Source organism: Clupea harengus, chromosome 22, assembly GCF_900700415.2.
Source record: "Clupea harengus chromosome 22, Ch_v2.0.2, whole genome shotgun sequence".
NCBI classification, from domain to species: Eukaryota; Metazoa; Chordata; class Actinopteri; order Clupeiformes; family Clupeidae; genus Clupea; species Clupea harengus.
The window spans coordinates 23,199,691-23,215,898 of record NC_045173.1 but is presented as its reverse complement, the minus strand read 5'-3'; the positions used below and the strand labels follow the sequence as shown (position 1 = coordinate 23,215,898).

Genomic DNA, 16,208 nt, shown 5'->3' with positions numbered 1-16,208 from the left:
TCGCAGGCAAGGGATGCGGACATAGCGCTTAGAGAGAGAGAGAGAGAGAGAGAGAGAAAGAAATAGAGAGAGAGAGAGAGAGAGAGAAGGGAAGAGGATCAGAAAAGAAAGAGGCAGCTTTTTACAGAGATGAAGCTTTTGCATGACCTATACCACAGCGTATGACCTTTCCGCACACCCTAAACAGCCCATACTATCACACTAACCCTACACAGAGTGCTAGCATCCCTCATGACCACGCCTTTACTAAGGAGTGCAACCCTGTCCTAATCTGACTCTCAGCCCTCCACCCATCCATCCAGCAGAATCCAAAGTTCTTCCTTTCCCGCCATCCACGGCAGGAGGCGACTCACGCACTCTCCCGTACCTGGTCAAAGGAGAGTTTGCCCCAGGGGTGGTCGAGACGGGCACCCCCCGGGCCTGTGACTTTGGCGGTGCTCTTGGTGGGGCTCTTCTTGACACTGTCGCGCAGGTTCATGAACCTGGCCCGGCTCTTGGCCATGGAGGCGGGCAGGGTGGCAGTGCTGTAGCAGACGTGTGGGCCCTGATGGTGCTGATGCTGCTGCTGCTGCTGCTGCTGCTGCTGCTGATGCTGCTGCTGCTGATGCTGCTGGTGCTGCTGCTGCTGCTGCTGCTGGTGATGCTGATGCTGCTGCTGCTGGTGCTGCTGCTGCTGCTGCAACTGCTGGTAGTGCTGATGCTGGAAGCTCATCTGCTGCTGGAGCTGGAGCTGCTGATGGAGCTGGTGGATGTTCTGGAGACGGGGCACCGGGCCAGGACCCGGGCCTGGAGCGGGTCCAGGTTGGCACTGCATGTGCTGGGGCCGCAGAGTGGTGCCCCCCCCCCGCGGTGGGCCCCCGCCCTTGCCCGCACCCCGGTCGCGTCCCTCCATGGTCTGGCAGGCGTAGTCGTGGTTGTTGTAGTAAGTGGTCATCGTCAGCTTAGGGGCCACCGGGTTTACGGCTGAAGCCCCTCAGAGATGCACCGTTCCCTCCTCTAGCAGATTAAACTGATGCCCAAATTCACAAGTCAACGAGAACGGAGAGAACGGAGAGAAGAAGCCGTGCAGTAGAAAGTCCTGTTCCTGTTTCTGTCGCCTCTTCTGAGCTGTTGACTTGAGCCCCCAATGCTGATGTTGAGCCGGCGGCCGGCTGGCTGGTTGGTTGGTTTATCTCTGCGTGTGTGCGGCGTGGCAACGGCAGCGGTGCTGTCAGTGGCCGTGAGAGGCGAGGGAAATCCAGCCGAGCTTCTCCGGCTTCAGCCTCTGTGTCTCCACCATGCCTGCACGCTCCGAGCTCTGCGGCTGCCTAGTGCGCGCTCGCTCGCTCACTCGTTCGCTTTCCGCGAGCTCTCCTGCTCACTCGACCCGTTCTCTCTCTCTCTCTCACTCTCTCACTCGCTCCCTCTCTCTCTCTCTCTCTCTCACTCTCACTCTCTCTCTCGCTCTGTCACTCACATTCTCATCCCTGCTTCCTATCCCTCTTTCGCAGCGCTCTCTCTCTCTCTCCCTCTCCCTGTGCTCGTTCGTTTGCTCCGCTCCCCCTCTCATCTCTCTGTGTATTCATGCCAATTAACAAGCTCCAATGGGCCAGAGTGGTTTTTTTTTTTTTTCTCCTCTGGCATGAATAATCGATGCTAGGCTCCAGTTCAGATACGAGGCCGTATCAGCATCAGTGTGCTGACATGCTGGGGGGTGGGAGGGCTCTTGCTACAGGCCTCGAGGGTGGGAGGGGGGGGGGGGGGGGGGTCTACTCACATCAATGGTGGCACATAATTTTGCAGTGTTGTATAGCATGGTATGGTAAATATATACTATAGTACAATAGCTGAGAGGATGCCATGGTAACATGCTTGGAAACCTTGTCCGTAGCTCCACGTCTCTGCTACTGTAGCCGTGCACTTTTAGCCAACACAATCAGAGAACAGCCGGAGTCCTCACTGCACTGCCACCAAGCCAGCATGCTTGAGCATGTATGGAGAGTTCGCTCAGGATGGGCTCGGATGCAATCGTTTGCATGAACTTTGCGTTCCTATTTTGTCCACGAGCGTGTCGTGTGAGCTCAATCGGACCATTAGTGATTGTTGTTTGTTGAGGTGACAGATGGCTGTCACTGTATATGGATAGTCTTTACATTGCTTGAATTATGAATGTAATACATTGAATAATACACATTGCTAAAAATAGCGTTGCTTGCTTTGACGTGACAGGGATGGGATCTGATCCTGATTTTGTAAGTGGATTGAGGAAGGATGAGCATTGGAACAGATCACTGCCCGGGCTGTTTTTTGTTGGCATCCCTTTCGCGCCATGCTGCGCCTACAGGGTCCACTCCTCCACACACATGCGCACACACGCTCACATACACAGAGAGAGTACAGTCTATTAAATGTTTTAAAGTCAGGGAAGAGTTGGGCAATGAAATGTCCCTTTCTTGAATAGTAGCTATAACTATGGCACAGCAAGAGACGCAACCAAAAAATTTAAACTTTTTAATGGAATTTTACACTAGTTTTTTTTGCAAGATGCTTTGCTATGTTATTTCATATGCTTTTTAGTTTAATTGCTATTAACTGCCATTCACAAACTCATGACGTGACATAAAGCCTTGTAACAAAACATAAGCAGTAAAAAAGGAAAAATACACAAGCCAAAAAATGAATAAATACACAGAGCTTAGAATAAAAATAGAGCTATAACACTAAATTCTGTCAGGATGTTGTGAGGATTAGGCTGAGATGGGACTGCAGAGCTGTGTACTCTGCGTGGAGCCTGCGCCATCTAGAGGCAGGTTTGCAAACAGCAAAAATAATAAAAAACACGTACCATGCAGGTTCAGGCATAGAAGTTTGTTGAGCACAGGTTGATCCATAAAGCAAAGTCGAAGATGCCCTTCCCCTTAACACAATCCTTAGATACAACTTGTACAATGCTTGTATTAAACAGAAACATTCTGTGATGCATAAAATTGTGATAAGATATTTTATTAATCACCCTGGCATTTAACAGCAGCGACCAGGGGAAAATGAATAGGAAAATAAATCATGTGATCTGTGGACCTTCACTGACAACAGCAAGAGTCTCTCAGGAAAAGAGCATAGCAACAACTACAGTCGCTTGGGAGAGCTTCCTCTGAATTAGACAGTGCTGTATTGCTTGAGCACAGCTCAGTCTGTTCCAATTCTGCTACCAGGGAGATTTAAAGGGTAGCTCTTTCCCAAGAAGTTAACAATCAGCTAAATGCTGGCCGACATCAGCACACAGACACTTGTATTTTCTTTGTGTATCGACGCTTTCAATTTGATACAACCACAATTGCTATTGAATACTTCTGAAAGGAGTTAACGAGGAAATAAATGAAGAGACCAATGGAATATTTGCACTCTGTGCAGATTCAATAAAAACGACACGTTATTTTAAGGTGTAAAATCCACCCTAAAATGTGTTTTTTTGAGCTGTAAACTAAATGATATGACTGAACTGTGATGAAACGCATCAATGTTGGTGTTCATATTGACAAAATTCCTATTTTTTTTATAAAAATTGGCGGAGGCTAGTATGCACATTGGGAGCAGTTGGGGGTTCAGTGTCACTTCGACACTTGGTGAGGAGGAGTCTGGATTGAACTAGCAATCTTCTGATTGCTGAACAACTCCTCTACCTCCTGACTCTGAGCTGGGGGTGAACTTACACTTTAAATAATTGTATGAAATATAAAGTACTTGGTCCTCAATGTCTGCTACTATCAGTTGAATATTGTGGGTATACAGCCTGTTAAATGGTCTTTAATTTTCCAAATGTACATGAATATATTTTAGAAATGTATAGCACCTTCAAGATTCAGCATTGATCCAGATATGCTCCCGTTTTCTTAATGGACATAAGCATTTCTTATTTAAATTCCTTTCAGCTCGTCTCAAGCCAACCACAGTTCTCCCTGGTGACAAGTCTGAGTGTGTAATCATCAACGTTACCATGGAGATGATAGCAAAGCTGATGAAACTATTTGGGACTATGACAAACAGGAACTCAAAACTATTTGGATCTGTATCAAGGTACAAAATCAAGATAATGACAAAGCACCGGACAAATCTCCGGGTAAACGTAATCAGAGTTGCACAAGATTCCAAATCCACACGACATGGATGCTTTGCTTTGGCTTGGGAGGCTCTAACTCGAATCACGGACATCACGGCCCTAACCACCTGCTACACTGTAGTCCCTCCCCTCTCAGAGTCAACTGCACACTGTTGTTCCACACCGGTCTTCCCACTCCCACGGCCCCAAACTGAACACATCTGGACCAGGCAACTCAACTCCAACAGCAGGGAACAGATGTTGATAAATCTCGTAACCCCTAGAAGAGCTCCTCTATTCCCTAAGGAGGACAGCCCTGATGTTTACGGCGGCATGGTTTTGGCTACTTGCTTTGAGGGGGGCCACCTCGTTCTCCATACTGCCCCGAGAGACTCACCCCAGCACTCACCTGCGTGGCTCCTGCCGAGATGCAGTTGGTAAACATCCGGAGGCGGGAGAGGAGGACCTGCACGCGGTGCCAGCGGGACTGGTGCTGGTCGGGAGGCTCCTCGGAGCAGCTCCGCACGGACAACAACCTGGGCTTTGGTATGGGGCCGTGGCCCGAGTTGGTGCTGCCACGATTGCCCCTGGTGTACAGGGTGTTGCCCCCAAATATGTAATTCATGGCCACGTTCACACTGCCCACATGCACGGACACACAAACACCCTCGTTGCTGTGAAGTAGAGGGCTGGAAGGGCGGCAAACTAAATGGCAAGATGCTAACAGTCTGATGGCATTTCCTGACAATCTTTGTGAGAAGAGATCTTTTGGTTATTCCTCTTGAGAAAGGACTCTGCGCTCAACAATTATAATATTTGTTGATGTTTTTTTTTTTATCTCACTGCTCGCTTAGTCTCTGCAAGCTGAAGCCTCATATTCATAGGCTCTCCATATATAAACACACACGCACACACACACACACACACCCACATGCATGAGCTATGCAGATGGCCAGTTCCCTTCTGTGTCATGAATCCTTTGGAACAGAAAGATTAAACTCTCTCCCACTGACACGATCGGCTTCGGTCTCCAGGAATTACACAAATCCTTCTCCAAGAAAACAGGAAGAGAAAAAAATGAGTCCCTCCTTAAATAAAAATGGGCAAGCAAGAGATTCCAGAGATAGACATCAGGACAAACGGGGAAGCAATCAAGGGATGTGTTTACAATCCCAGAGTTAGCCTTTTGTCAAGCCACCATAATGCCCATAATCTTCTGGAATCATCTGGAAGCATCTTAGAAGCAGAGACAGAAACAAATGCCTGGTGCAAAGCCCATGTTCTGTTTGCTCAGAGTTCCCAATTCAGAATCCTTCCCGAAGCATAACAAACCACCCAAGTTCAGATCGCAATGCAAATTATTGAATGTCCAATTCAGGAAGCGCTGGTTTCATTCTTATGTGAAGCACCTTCTTTTCGATAATCCCACAGTGCTGCGGATTCTCAGAGATACTGCAGAATCTCCCACACACACACATACAATTCCAACACCGCGTAGAAAAAAAAGACAACAGTATAAATAGCCCTAAACAGTGAGACGTGCTGCAGGAAGAACAACAGCTGAAGGCAGGTGCGCCGATGCACATACGAGTTCTGTGGGATGCCTTTCAGCTCACCATATCTTCAGCAACATGCTGGAAAACTATCCATGAAAAAAAGACAGAAAAAAAAAGAAGGAGGGAGAGAGAAGAGAGAGGGAGAGAAAGATGGAGTGGGAGAGAGAGAGAGAGCCGGAGATGTGCCACAGGTGCCGGATGAGTTGGCAGATTTTGTTACAAGCCTCTGCCTCCTCTCCCCCTGGGAGCCAACGCCATGGCAACTGCACTCCCATCAAACAGCGCCAGCAGGATTTCCCAGCCAGGCTCTGCCCTCCTGCCTATCAGCACCAGGCTCCTACGGTAAACACTCGGCGCACTTCACTCCCATTAGCTGCAACACTCCTTAGTCAGTGGACTCATCGTTCTAGAAAAGGCGAGTCGAATTCAGGGGTGAAAGAGGAATAGAAAACAGCGGCTCACTTGCCAACCCTTGCCCGTGTTTGGGGAAAATACCAGGAAAAGGTGTGGAGGAAACAGGAGTATTCAACAGATACAAATCTGTTGCTTCTGTAGGATTGCAAGTGGTCTGGGATAATACTGGCACACACGCCAACAAACAAACAAACAAACAACCAAACAAAACAAAATATTAGGTCAAATAATTCTAATATATTTCTAGAATACTCTATTCTCTGTGTAGATTGGAACATCCGCAGCTGCAGCACCTACTGCATAATGCTCATCACCTACTAATTATGGCAGGCTATCAATAATGCATCACCAATTACATGTGAAAACAGTGTGTGCATATCTGATGGGCCTGCTGTCAGGAGGACGTAAAGCTGCTTTGGACCAGTGGGACCACAATACCCATAACCCTGGTAATTGACCATTAGAGACCCAGGGCCTCACCATCCACCACCTCACATGATGACCATGGGGGCGACAGTGGTACAGGGGGTAGAGGAGTCGTTTAGTAATCGGAAGGTTTGCTAGCTCGATTCCCCACTCTGCCTTACCAAGAGTGTAAGTGTCCTTGAGCAAGACACTGAACCCCTAAACTGCTCCTGATTTATAAATGCAATTTCCTTGTACGTCGCTTTGGATAAAAGCGTCTGCTAAATGACTAAATGTAAATGTTTAGTGGACAAAGAAGCAGACAATAAAACAACCAATGCATCTGGACTAAATATCAGTGAGCCTGTATTTGCCCATAACTGTCTGTGGAATCTTAAAGCCGTGACAGTCCTTTAAGTGAACCTATCTGTTTACTGTTCCATCGACAGCAGAAACTAAGGCGAACAAATGAGGGGGCCTCTCTTGGTGGCTCAAGTCCATCTGACTACTGCTTGTGTGCGGACTGATGGGGTCGACAGAAAGTCAGAAGGCATTGATTGTGGTTGTCTATGCACGTCTGTCAACGCGGTGCTCAACAAAGCCCAATTACCACGCTATGGTTGAGAGCCACCGAATACTGTTTACCTCATCATATTTCATCTCTGGTCAATAACAATCCCCTGCCAATGGAACAGCACTGAAGCTGTTGGGTGTTGTGAGAGAAGGACTGGACTAATTGAGTACGCTATGTTTTTTAATGAACGCGGTGTAGAACCCATGCGAGCAAGTCGCAGTTCGCTTCACAGCAGGATCAACAGGTAAACAAAATGGATTCTAGCGATTCTGTGATTTACAGGAGTAAAGAGGGGAAGAAAACAAACATGTTTCAGCGCGCAGACATGAACGCTTGCATACATTATCTTTTTAATTCAAAACATAAGAAACAGGCAGAGAACATTACAAAATGTAATCCGAATTACTACTATTATGGGGTAAGTGAGCTCAAGCAGCAGGTCTGTGAGTGTGTGTATGTAAATCTCGGTCAGCGTGCGCATTTGTGTTTTGATGCAAGTGTGTGTGTGTGTGTGTGTGTGTGTGTGAGGGGGTGCTGAAAGAGCAGGCACACACGCGCACTGCTGAACGGTATGCACACACAGACAGCGGTTGCCAGGGAGCAGGGCTGAAGGCATCTGTTAGAGCACATTTCACCCGCTACAGCGACACAAGCCGCGGCGCAGTTTCCACCAGACCACCGCTCAAGCATAATGGTGTGCTCACGCGGCATATGGGAGCCTGCCTGTTACCCTGGCGACACCTGATAGACCGGACTGCTCGTTCTCTCACCGTGCGCCACAGCAATGACGCACCAGCACACACACACACACACACACACACACACACACACACACACTCCTTCACTGCAACATCACGTTTCTGGAGAAATTCACCCAGCTGAGATTCTCTCCACCTTCCGATCGAACACTGTGGGTATTGATTAAATGGACGAGCGATTGATCATTAAGCCGAAACCCAAGCACAGCAGGACCCACCAGATGATGAGGCGGGTGCTACATCCCTGACGCCTAAGATCAGTAAACAAACAAACAAACAAACAAACAAAACAGACAGAGGCGGACCGAATAAAAAAAAATCACATCTCCGCCGTCATCAGTATGCCACTCACACACAGCTGCCCACTGCACACACACACACACATGTACAAAATGTACAGTACAAAAAGACTCGTCTCACTGTGACCTGAGCAAATCGTGTCATTTTTGGCTGTGCCTCCACACACTGAGCACATATTTTGCCAGCCTTCTCCGGCTGAAGCCTGCTCCTGGCGAGAGCTCCGGCGTCACACACACACACACACACACACACACACACGCGCTGTCGGGGGGGCTGAGCCTTACCAACAAGTGCAGATGCAGCCGCTTGGTCCTCCTGAGGGTGCCCATGATACGCCGGCCCATCTTTTTGGCGTACCACACAGAGTTCAGCATCCTGGGCCGACGCTGCTGCTGTTGCTGCTGTTGCCACTGCCGCCTCGGCTGCTGCTGGAGAGTTCACACTCTGGCGATTCCCCCCCCCCCCTCCCTCCCTCCCTCCCCCCCCCACCAAGTCCCAGACCCCCTCCCCCTCCTCCTCCTCGTCCTCCTCCCACCTCCTCCAGCAGGGGCTTAATGTGCCGATCCCCCCCCCCCCACACACCACCACCGCCGCCGCTGCCGCCTCCTCCACGCGCCACCACCTCTACTCCAACCTCATCTACCTACTCACCTCCTACCACCTACTCCAGCATCTCAGGGCGAGCTGTCTGTGCTCATCACTGAGAGAAGTGGCAAGGGAAAAGACTGCCTCTGTGTAGGTTCAGAAAACCTGAGAGGAAGGGGTAGAGAGGGAAAATAAAGACATAAAGAGAGAGAGAGAGAGAGAGCAGGAAAGAGAGGGAGGGAGAGAGAGAGAAAGAAAGAGCGCGGCAGTGGCTTGTCTGACGCACAGACTGCTGCAGGGGGGGCGAGAGAGGGAGCAGGAGAAAGAGAGCGAGGAGGGGAGAGAGAGAGAGCTTCACAATTTCCGCATCCCTGAAATGCGGCTTTATTCACCTCCTCCCCTACCCTCTCTCGCTCTCTCCCCTTAACTCACTGTCTCTCTCTCTCTCTCTCTCTCTCTCACTCACTCTTTCTCTCTCGGCTGACGCGGTTACTTATACGCTGTTCCAATCATGGCAGAGTCTCAGAGGGGTGTGTGTATGTGTGTGTGTGTGTGTGTGTGTGTCAGACAGAGACACACACACACACATCAGACAGGGACGATGTGAGGACGCTAAGCCATGAGTAAGGATGCAGGTGCCTGTCTCCTCTCCTCTTCAGGCACTGAAAGTGAGTCAGCAGGCGAGGAGAGGACGAGAGCCTAGAGCCTCACACTGATGATCCAGTGCTTTCTGTGTGTGTGTGTGTGTGTGTGTGTGTGTGTGTGTGTGTGTGTGTGTGTGGGAGAGGGAGAGGGACAGTGTGCGATAGTATGCATGTGACTAATTGTCCCCTCAATTATGCTCCAGGCACCTTACAGAATTTTGCTTTCCATCTCGCCCTCTCTCTCCCTCTCTCTCTGTGTCTGTCTCTGTCCCCCTCTCTCTCTCCTTCTCTCTCTCCCTCTCTCTCCCTCTGCAGTGGTAGAGGGGAGCCCTTCACACACCATCTGTCCTCTGTTTATCACTTCCCCCTGTCCCCGGGCCCATCTCCCCGCTCCTTCAGCCCTCATCGCTCATTCGCTTGCGTTGCCTTCCTCACTCTCACTTCAGCACCAGGGCGGGCAGAGAGAGGAACAGGGCGAGAGAGAGGGAGAGATGGAGAGATGGAGAGAGAGAGGGAGAGATGAACAGGGGCGAGAGAGAGGGAGAGATGGAGAGAGAGAGGAAGGGAAAGCAATAGCCCTATGTTGACCCTCAGACCTCCGTCACGCTGCTGCTCTCTTCATCCTCTTTCCAGAATTTTCCGTCCTCCATTCTGTTCAGGCTGATGTGTGTGAGTGTGTGTCTGTGTGTCTGTGTGTCTGTGTGTGTGTGTGTGTGTGTGTGTGTGTCTGTGTGTCTGTGTGTCTGTGTGTCTGTGTGTCTGTGTGTCTGTGTGTCTGTGTGTCTGTGTGTCTGTGTGTCTGTGTGTCTGTGTGTTTGTGTGTTTGTGTGTTTGTGTGTATGCGTATGCGCGTGCGTGCGTGCGTGCGTGTGTGTGTGTGTGTGTGTGCATGTGTGTGTGAGGGAGGGGCAGGGGCTGACATCACTGACGGGAAAGCAGAGGAGATGACAGGAGAGGCGAGAGAGAAGAGAGGAGAAGTCACAAGAGGCGGAAGAAGGCAGGGGAAGAGGACGGCAGCATCTTCTTCTCTAACGATTTTCCAGGAGACAACTGAGTGGGATGAACGAGGCCCATTATCAAGGTTTCCCCTACATTGGCCATTCCCCTCCACGCGTTTTGGAGATCGCTGCTTTTTTCCCATGCTCCTAGGCCCACTGCTTCACGGTGGGGGATCAATCAGACATTGTGTTGCTCACTAATTGCTTATTGCTTGGCGTGACAATCTCTCAGAAATGAAACCAATTTGGAGTAAATGAATTAGTGAACAATGCTAACAATGCTAACAATGCGTAGGAGGAATGAGCGAAAGGAGGCGCTCCAATCTACCGTGTGAGCTACGGATGTCAATCCACCAGAGAAGAACTCCTTTGTGGAAATCTGACCTTTGTGCGTGTGTGTGTGTGTGTGTGTTTGTGTGTGTGTGTGTAGGTAGCTGTGTGTGTGTGTGTGTTTGGATAACAAAATGTGTGCCAGTCACACACAAAAGTCAGTCAGTCAGTTTACAAAAACATGTTGAGAAGCACTTGAAGTGTTCAGACTGATCTCTCAGGCCCCAGCTGTGGGCTCTGTGTGAGGGAAGAGGGAAGAGGGAACTCAGAACACTTCACCATGCACTGAGGGGAACCTGGGGCCCCAGTAATGGGCTCTGTGAACACTTCACCATGCACTGAGAGGGGAACCTGGGGGCCCCAGCACAGCAAACATATGGAGCCAATGCAGCATGGACAGACAACTCCCCTACACCACACCAGCCTCAGCCACCCTTGCTTTCTGTCCGGGCCAGTGAGGTGTTGACAGCGTATGTACACACACACACACACACACACACACACACACACACACACTTACGCTAGTAATGCATTTCATCAGGAGGACACACCGACAGCCGGGTCAGGTGGTGATGGGTTGGCGCCATCGAGAGCAACGAAGGCACACAAAAACACACACACACACACACACACACATACCATGCACAGCGCAATCTGCCCCTCCAACAGGAACTCAGCACAAATACACAAGGGCCATCCCAGCAACTGACTGGAGGTCAGTGGGAGACGTCCGGGGGCCTTAGAAGCGTAGCCTCGTCTAGTCCGGCCATCACTACTGAGCACTGCAAAGCTGCCGCGTGGAGCTTTGGCTGGAAGTGCGTGGTGAGAGGCGAGGGGGTTACCTGGGGCGTCACTGGGTTGGGAGTTGGGTACGGGGCGGAGAGGGGCGGGGGAGGAGAGCTCTCGGTCTTGGCCCCGAGGGCGGAGGGGCCGTCGAAGATGCACTCCAGGGACTCGACCTACAGAGAGGCATGGAACTCAACCAATCAGGCTACAACACAGCAGCTATATCAACACAGCAGAGAGAACGATGAAAGGGGGGGGGGGGGAGATGCAGAGCCAGAGTCAAGGTCAGACAAAGACAAGGCGAGAGACGAAACGGAGAGAGGGTGACGGACAGCGAAAAGACAGACAGACACAGAGAAAACGGGGAGAGTCAGAGACGGTAGAAGAAGAGATGATAGGATAGACAGAGACGGTAGAAGAAGAGATGCTAGGATAGACAGAGACGGTAGAAGAAGAGATGATAGGATAGACAGAGACGGTAGAAGAAGAGATGCTTTAGACAGGGACGGTAGAAGAAGAGATGCTACGATAGACAGAGACGGTAGAAGAAGAGATGATAGGAGAGACAGAGACGGTAGAAGAAGAGATGCTACGATAGACAGAGACGGTAGAAGAAGAGATGATAGGATAGACAGAGACGGTAGAAGAAGAGATGCTAGGATAGACAGAGACGGTAGAAGAAGAGATGATAGGATAGTCAGGGACGGTAGAAGAAGAGATGCTAGGAGAGTCAGAGACTAAACGACAGAGAAGCTAAAGCCACAACGGTGAAGTTGAATAGTGGAGCCTTCTAGCAAAGGCCACAAAGCGCTCACAAACACAGACACAGCAGTAAGGAGACAGCCGGGGGGAGAGGATGAGCTCTCTACGTCCAAGACGAATGAAATGCTCAGGTATGGAATCCCAGTTAGAGTTGTTTACAGGGAGAACAGTCTCCTCTTTAACAACACACAAAAAAAAAAGACATTTTCTTACAACTGGTAAATCACCTAAATAATAGTTCCTAAAGCAGCCTCAATATAAAGCCAGCATTAAGCATAAACTACAGCATGTGATGGATATATACGTCTTAGAATGGACAACAAGCAAAGGAATACATGAATGACCGTGTTAATCTCACAAAATGTGAACTAGAAATGTCTTTTGCCTTTAGTTTTTAGTGTGGGCGATGTAGGTGCATTCTATGCTAGTGTCAATCAAGTGCAATGACAGATATGAGCCAGAAGGTGGCAGAAGAAACCCATCACCAATGATCAACAACACATGCTTCCAGGGGACTCTGTGATTCTCTGCGGAGGCTCCCAGGGAAGGGGAAGGGGAAGGGGAGAGACTCGATGGGAAACAAACAAACAAACAGCCATGTCTGCCTATCAATCCATCAGAAGATTAATCTTCCTGATTAGAATTAACACTACACCTTCCTCGGATCCTGGTTAAACAAACGCGCAACTCAATGGACGACTTGGGACAATACTTGAAGGACGGACTCAACACAGTAAACACAGTCTTTGCTTATCACACACACACACACACACACACACACAGCGTTTTGTTCAGTCTGAGTGAGATATGAAATTGAAAAAGGTTTCCTCTGTCCTCTGCCAGCGCCACACGACGTTAAAGATGTCCTCTAAGTAGAATGGGTTGGCTAAGCTGGAGGTGGGCCATGTCCTTTGTGGCGAGTGGAGTGAAGTGATGACAGAGAGGTGCTTGATGAGATGGATGGGAGATGGAGAGGTGGGAAGGAGGGAGGGAAGGGAGGGAGGAGACGGAGGTGGGGATAGACAGAGGGGATGGTCAGCTACTGCTGCTGATGGTTATGAGGGGGCGATGGCGAAGGCGGGGGCGCCCCGGGTGTGACAACACTGGCGCTGGAGGAGGAGGAGGGAGCATAAATCTGAAGGACAGAGACACTGGGAAGGGCATAGCAAAGGGGGTGCTACGGACCATAAACAAACACACACACACACACACACACTTTGATCATAAACACATACACACACTGAATACATATATACTTACAATGTAACGTAAGTATAAGCGCACAAATGGACAGTGTTCCGCATAGCACAACCACACTCTCACACACTACAAACCCACTCACACACTACGAACACACACATATACAAATGGCCCTCAATGCACCAACATGACCTCTGACCTGTTGTCTCCGACTGACTGACTCTCTGACTAAAGCTCTCGCACAGGGTGTGTGAAATCTCCGATGATTTCTTGGGTTTGATGATGTCCTACAGGAACTTGTATGATGGCAACATGGCAGTAGCGTAACTGATACAGAGCCACGGACGATGAGCTTTAACAACTGCCCGAAAACTGATGCTTTTCCTGGGACATGGCTGGTCAGACACACCCCACACCATCCTGTGTGAGTACAGCCAAACTACCGCAGGGCATAGACCTCCTGTTAACTGTAGCAAGGCGCAACACTTCACCTGGCTCCAGTTTACGTGCAATTCACAGGAGCCCAACATGAGGGTAAAAGCAGTAAAAGCAGGCATTAGACTGGAGTTCTGTCGATTCAGCGACCACCAATGGGCACATGAAGGGAAGTGTCCCTTAGTCCCTTCATGTCCTTAAGCTGTGTACTGCACTATATGCTGGGGTCACACACACACCCCCGTGGGCTAGGCAAGAAGCTGTGCGAATAGAACAGCTACACACACTAGTAATGGAAATGATTTCATGCCTGCAGGGTGAGGAAAGATTGTTATTGTACTGCTACTGTTAATGCCACGAGACAGACACACAGAATCAGTGTATCGTTTAATAAACCTTGTATTATAATATTTTAATAAACCTTTAATACAGTTAAGCTCAACAGTCACTGAGGGGGGAAAAAATACTTTTTCTAACGCATGTGAATGCATTAGAAATCTTGCACAATTGCAAGAACCCTAGGTTTTTTTCCCCCTTGCACCTTTTCAGAGATTTCCTCCGGCTCTCTGAATCGACACACTGCTGGGCCACTTGGCAAACCCTTCTGTGAGCATGTGTGTTTGGTTATGCGTTTTACGGTACGACGTTTGTGAGTACGCTCACGTGTTTTGTGTGTTGATGGCTTTGCGACTGACACCAAAAGCACAGCACAGCTGGGAAGCACAGGTAATGGTGATAAAAACATCAGTAGAGAATACTGATGGATCCTAACCCTGAGCTAACCTGAGCTGAGCTGAGGTGAGCTGAGCCAGAGTGCCACACACACACTCAGGCTCACTCAGCCCGGGCTCAGGGCCCCTTACCTTCATGGGGGAGACGTGGGCGTGAGCCACGTAGCCATGGACGTTCTCGATCTGGGACAGGTTCTTCTCGGCCACCTGGACCAGCTCGGGCCCTGGGCCGTCTTCGGTGAGCTGGGGGGAGCTCTGGTCCTGGGGAGACGTGTCCTCGTCATGGTGCCTATACTTCTGCAGAGAGGAAGAAAGAGAGACAGAAAGAAAGAAAGAAAGAAAGAAAGAAAGAAAGAAAGAAAGAAGAGATATATTGGTCAGGACCACATAGTGACTGACAATAGCAGCTGTCTTCAGCACAGGGGAAAAAGGGTCCGTATCAACGGCCATGCCAACTCATACAGTCAGTTCCCCTTCAAGTAACACAGGGAGACAGATGATTCACACACGGGCAAGATGAACCACACAGAATATGCAGGTAGAGCTCATTCCTGTTTTTGGATGTAGAAAACTTGAATATCAACGATGAGCACGTGCTGAATGGGCAGCCCAATGTCATCATTTCATCTCAATGGTACAGCCTCAGGAGAAGTGAGTGAAAGCTCACAGACATTAAATACAAACACAAATAATTAAAATGTCCTCTGACAAATGGCCTCATTCAGTTTCATATGCATTACATGCATGAAAAGGTTGTTAATCATAGTACTAATCATAGCCTCCACAAAGAGAAGCATGTGACAAGCAAAATGGACTTCTTATATCGTTCAGGATCCCGGAGTGGAAGGGTTTACAAAGGCTGAGGATGATCCATTTGGAAGAGAACCCTTTATGCCTAAGAAAAGCTACATTTCAGCACAATATAGCTGCATTTTCATCCATACTTCAGTTTGGGAACAAAAGGAATGGTCTTAGCACTGCCAGGCAAGCAAACTCATTTACACACCATTACATACTTGAACATGCTGTCACTCTGTATGGGAAAGCATCAATTTACTAATAAATGTACTAATTTAGCATCGCAAGGCATGCAAACTCATTTACACACCATTACATAACTTGAACATGCTGTAACTCTGTATGGGAAAGCATCAATTTACTAATAAATTTACTAATTTAGCATCGCAAGCTGAATGTCACAGAGCTGGTTAACATAGGCAAGACATGGGTGAGACGTGCTAACCTGCTCTACCGTCTAGCTAGTAGCTACGGTACACTTATGAGAACTGAAATGTGAATTTGAACAGTGTTTAGGTTTACAAACCATCCTCTTTGAGTAACAGAAGGGATAAGACCCAATAGCAATGCCATTAAAAATCACTAAAAGCGAGTGACTACGGTGTTTAATTAATTTCATCTTCTCCTCCCATCGTTAATTATCAGACTTCACCATGTTTTGTCTGGGAGGGCCGAACACCACACCACACCACACCACACCCTCAGTTGGAGAAAGCACTGAAAGAAGGCCAGAGAGCCCAACTGAGTGAGCACATAGTTCAGCCAACATGCACCACACTACTTCTAATGACTTGCCTACCCTACAACATGACTGCCATGGTGCCACTAATAGGGCACATATTTACTGCACCACATGC

At 49.0% G+C, this 16,208-nt stretch overlaps 1 protein-coding gene across 22 annotated transcripts in view; it reads right to left on the bottom strand.

Moving 5' to 3' along the window:
* The window catches only part of dlg1b (discs large MAGUK scaffold protein 1b), a 106,956-nt gene that overhangs the window by 35,341 nt on the left and 55,407 nt on the right, over nt 1–16,208 (bottom strand). For 10 of the 22 annotated variants that reach the window (XM_031559512.2, XM_031559513.2, XM_031559515.2 and 7 more), the window contains one exon: nt 14,686–14,850. In XM_031559512.2, the coding sequence (XP_031415372.1) occupies nt 14,686–14,850 (165 nt within the window). Of the gene's footprint in view, nt 1–367; nt 583–4,484; nt 7,528–8,366; nt 8,542–11,481; nt 11,599–14,685; nt 14,851–16,208 lie in introns of those variants that run through there. The other 12 variants (XM_031559509.2, XM_031559510.2, XM_031559511.2 and 9 more) reach the window with 6 other exon arrangements.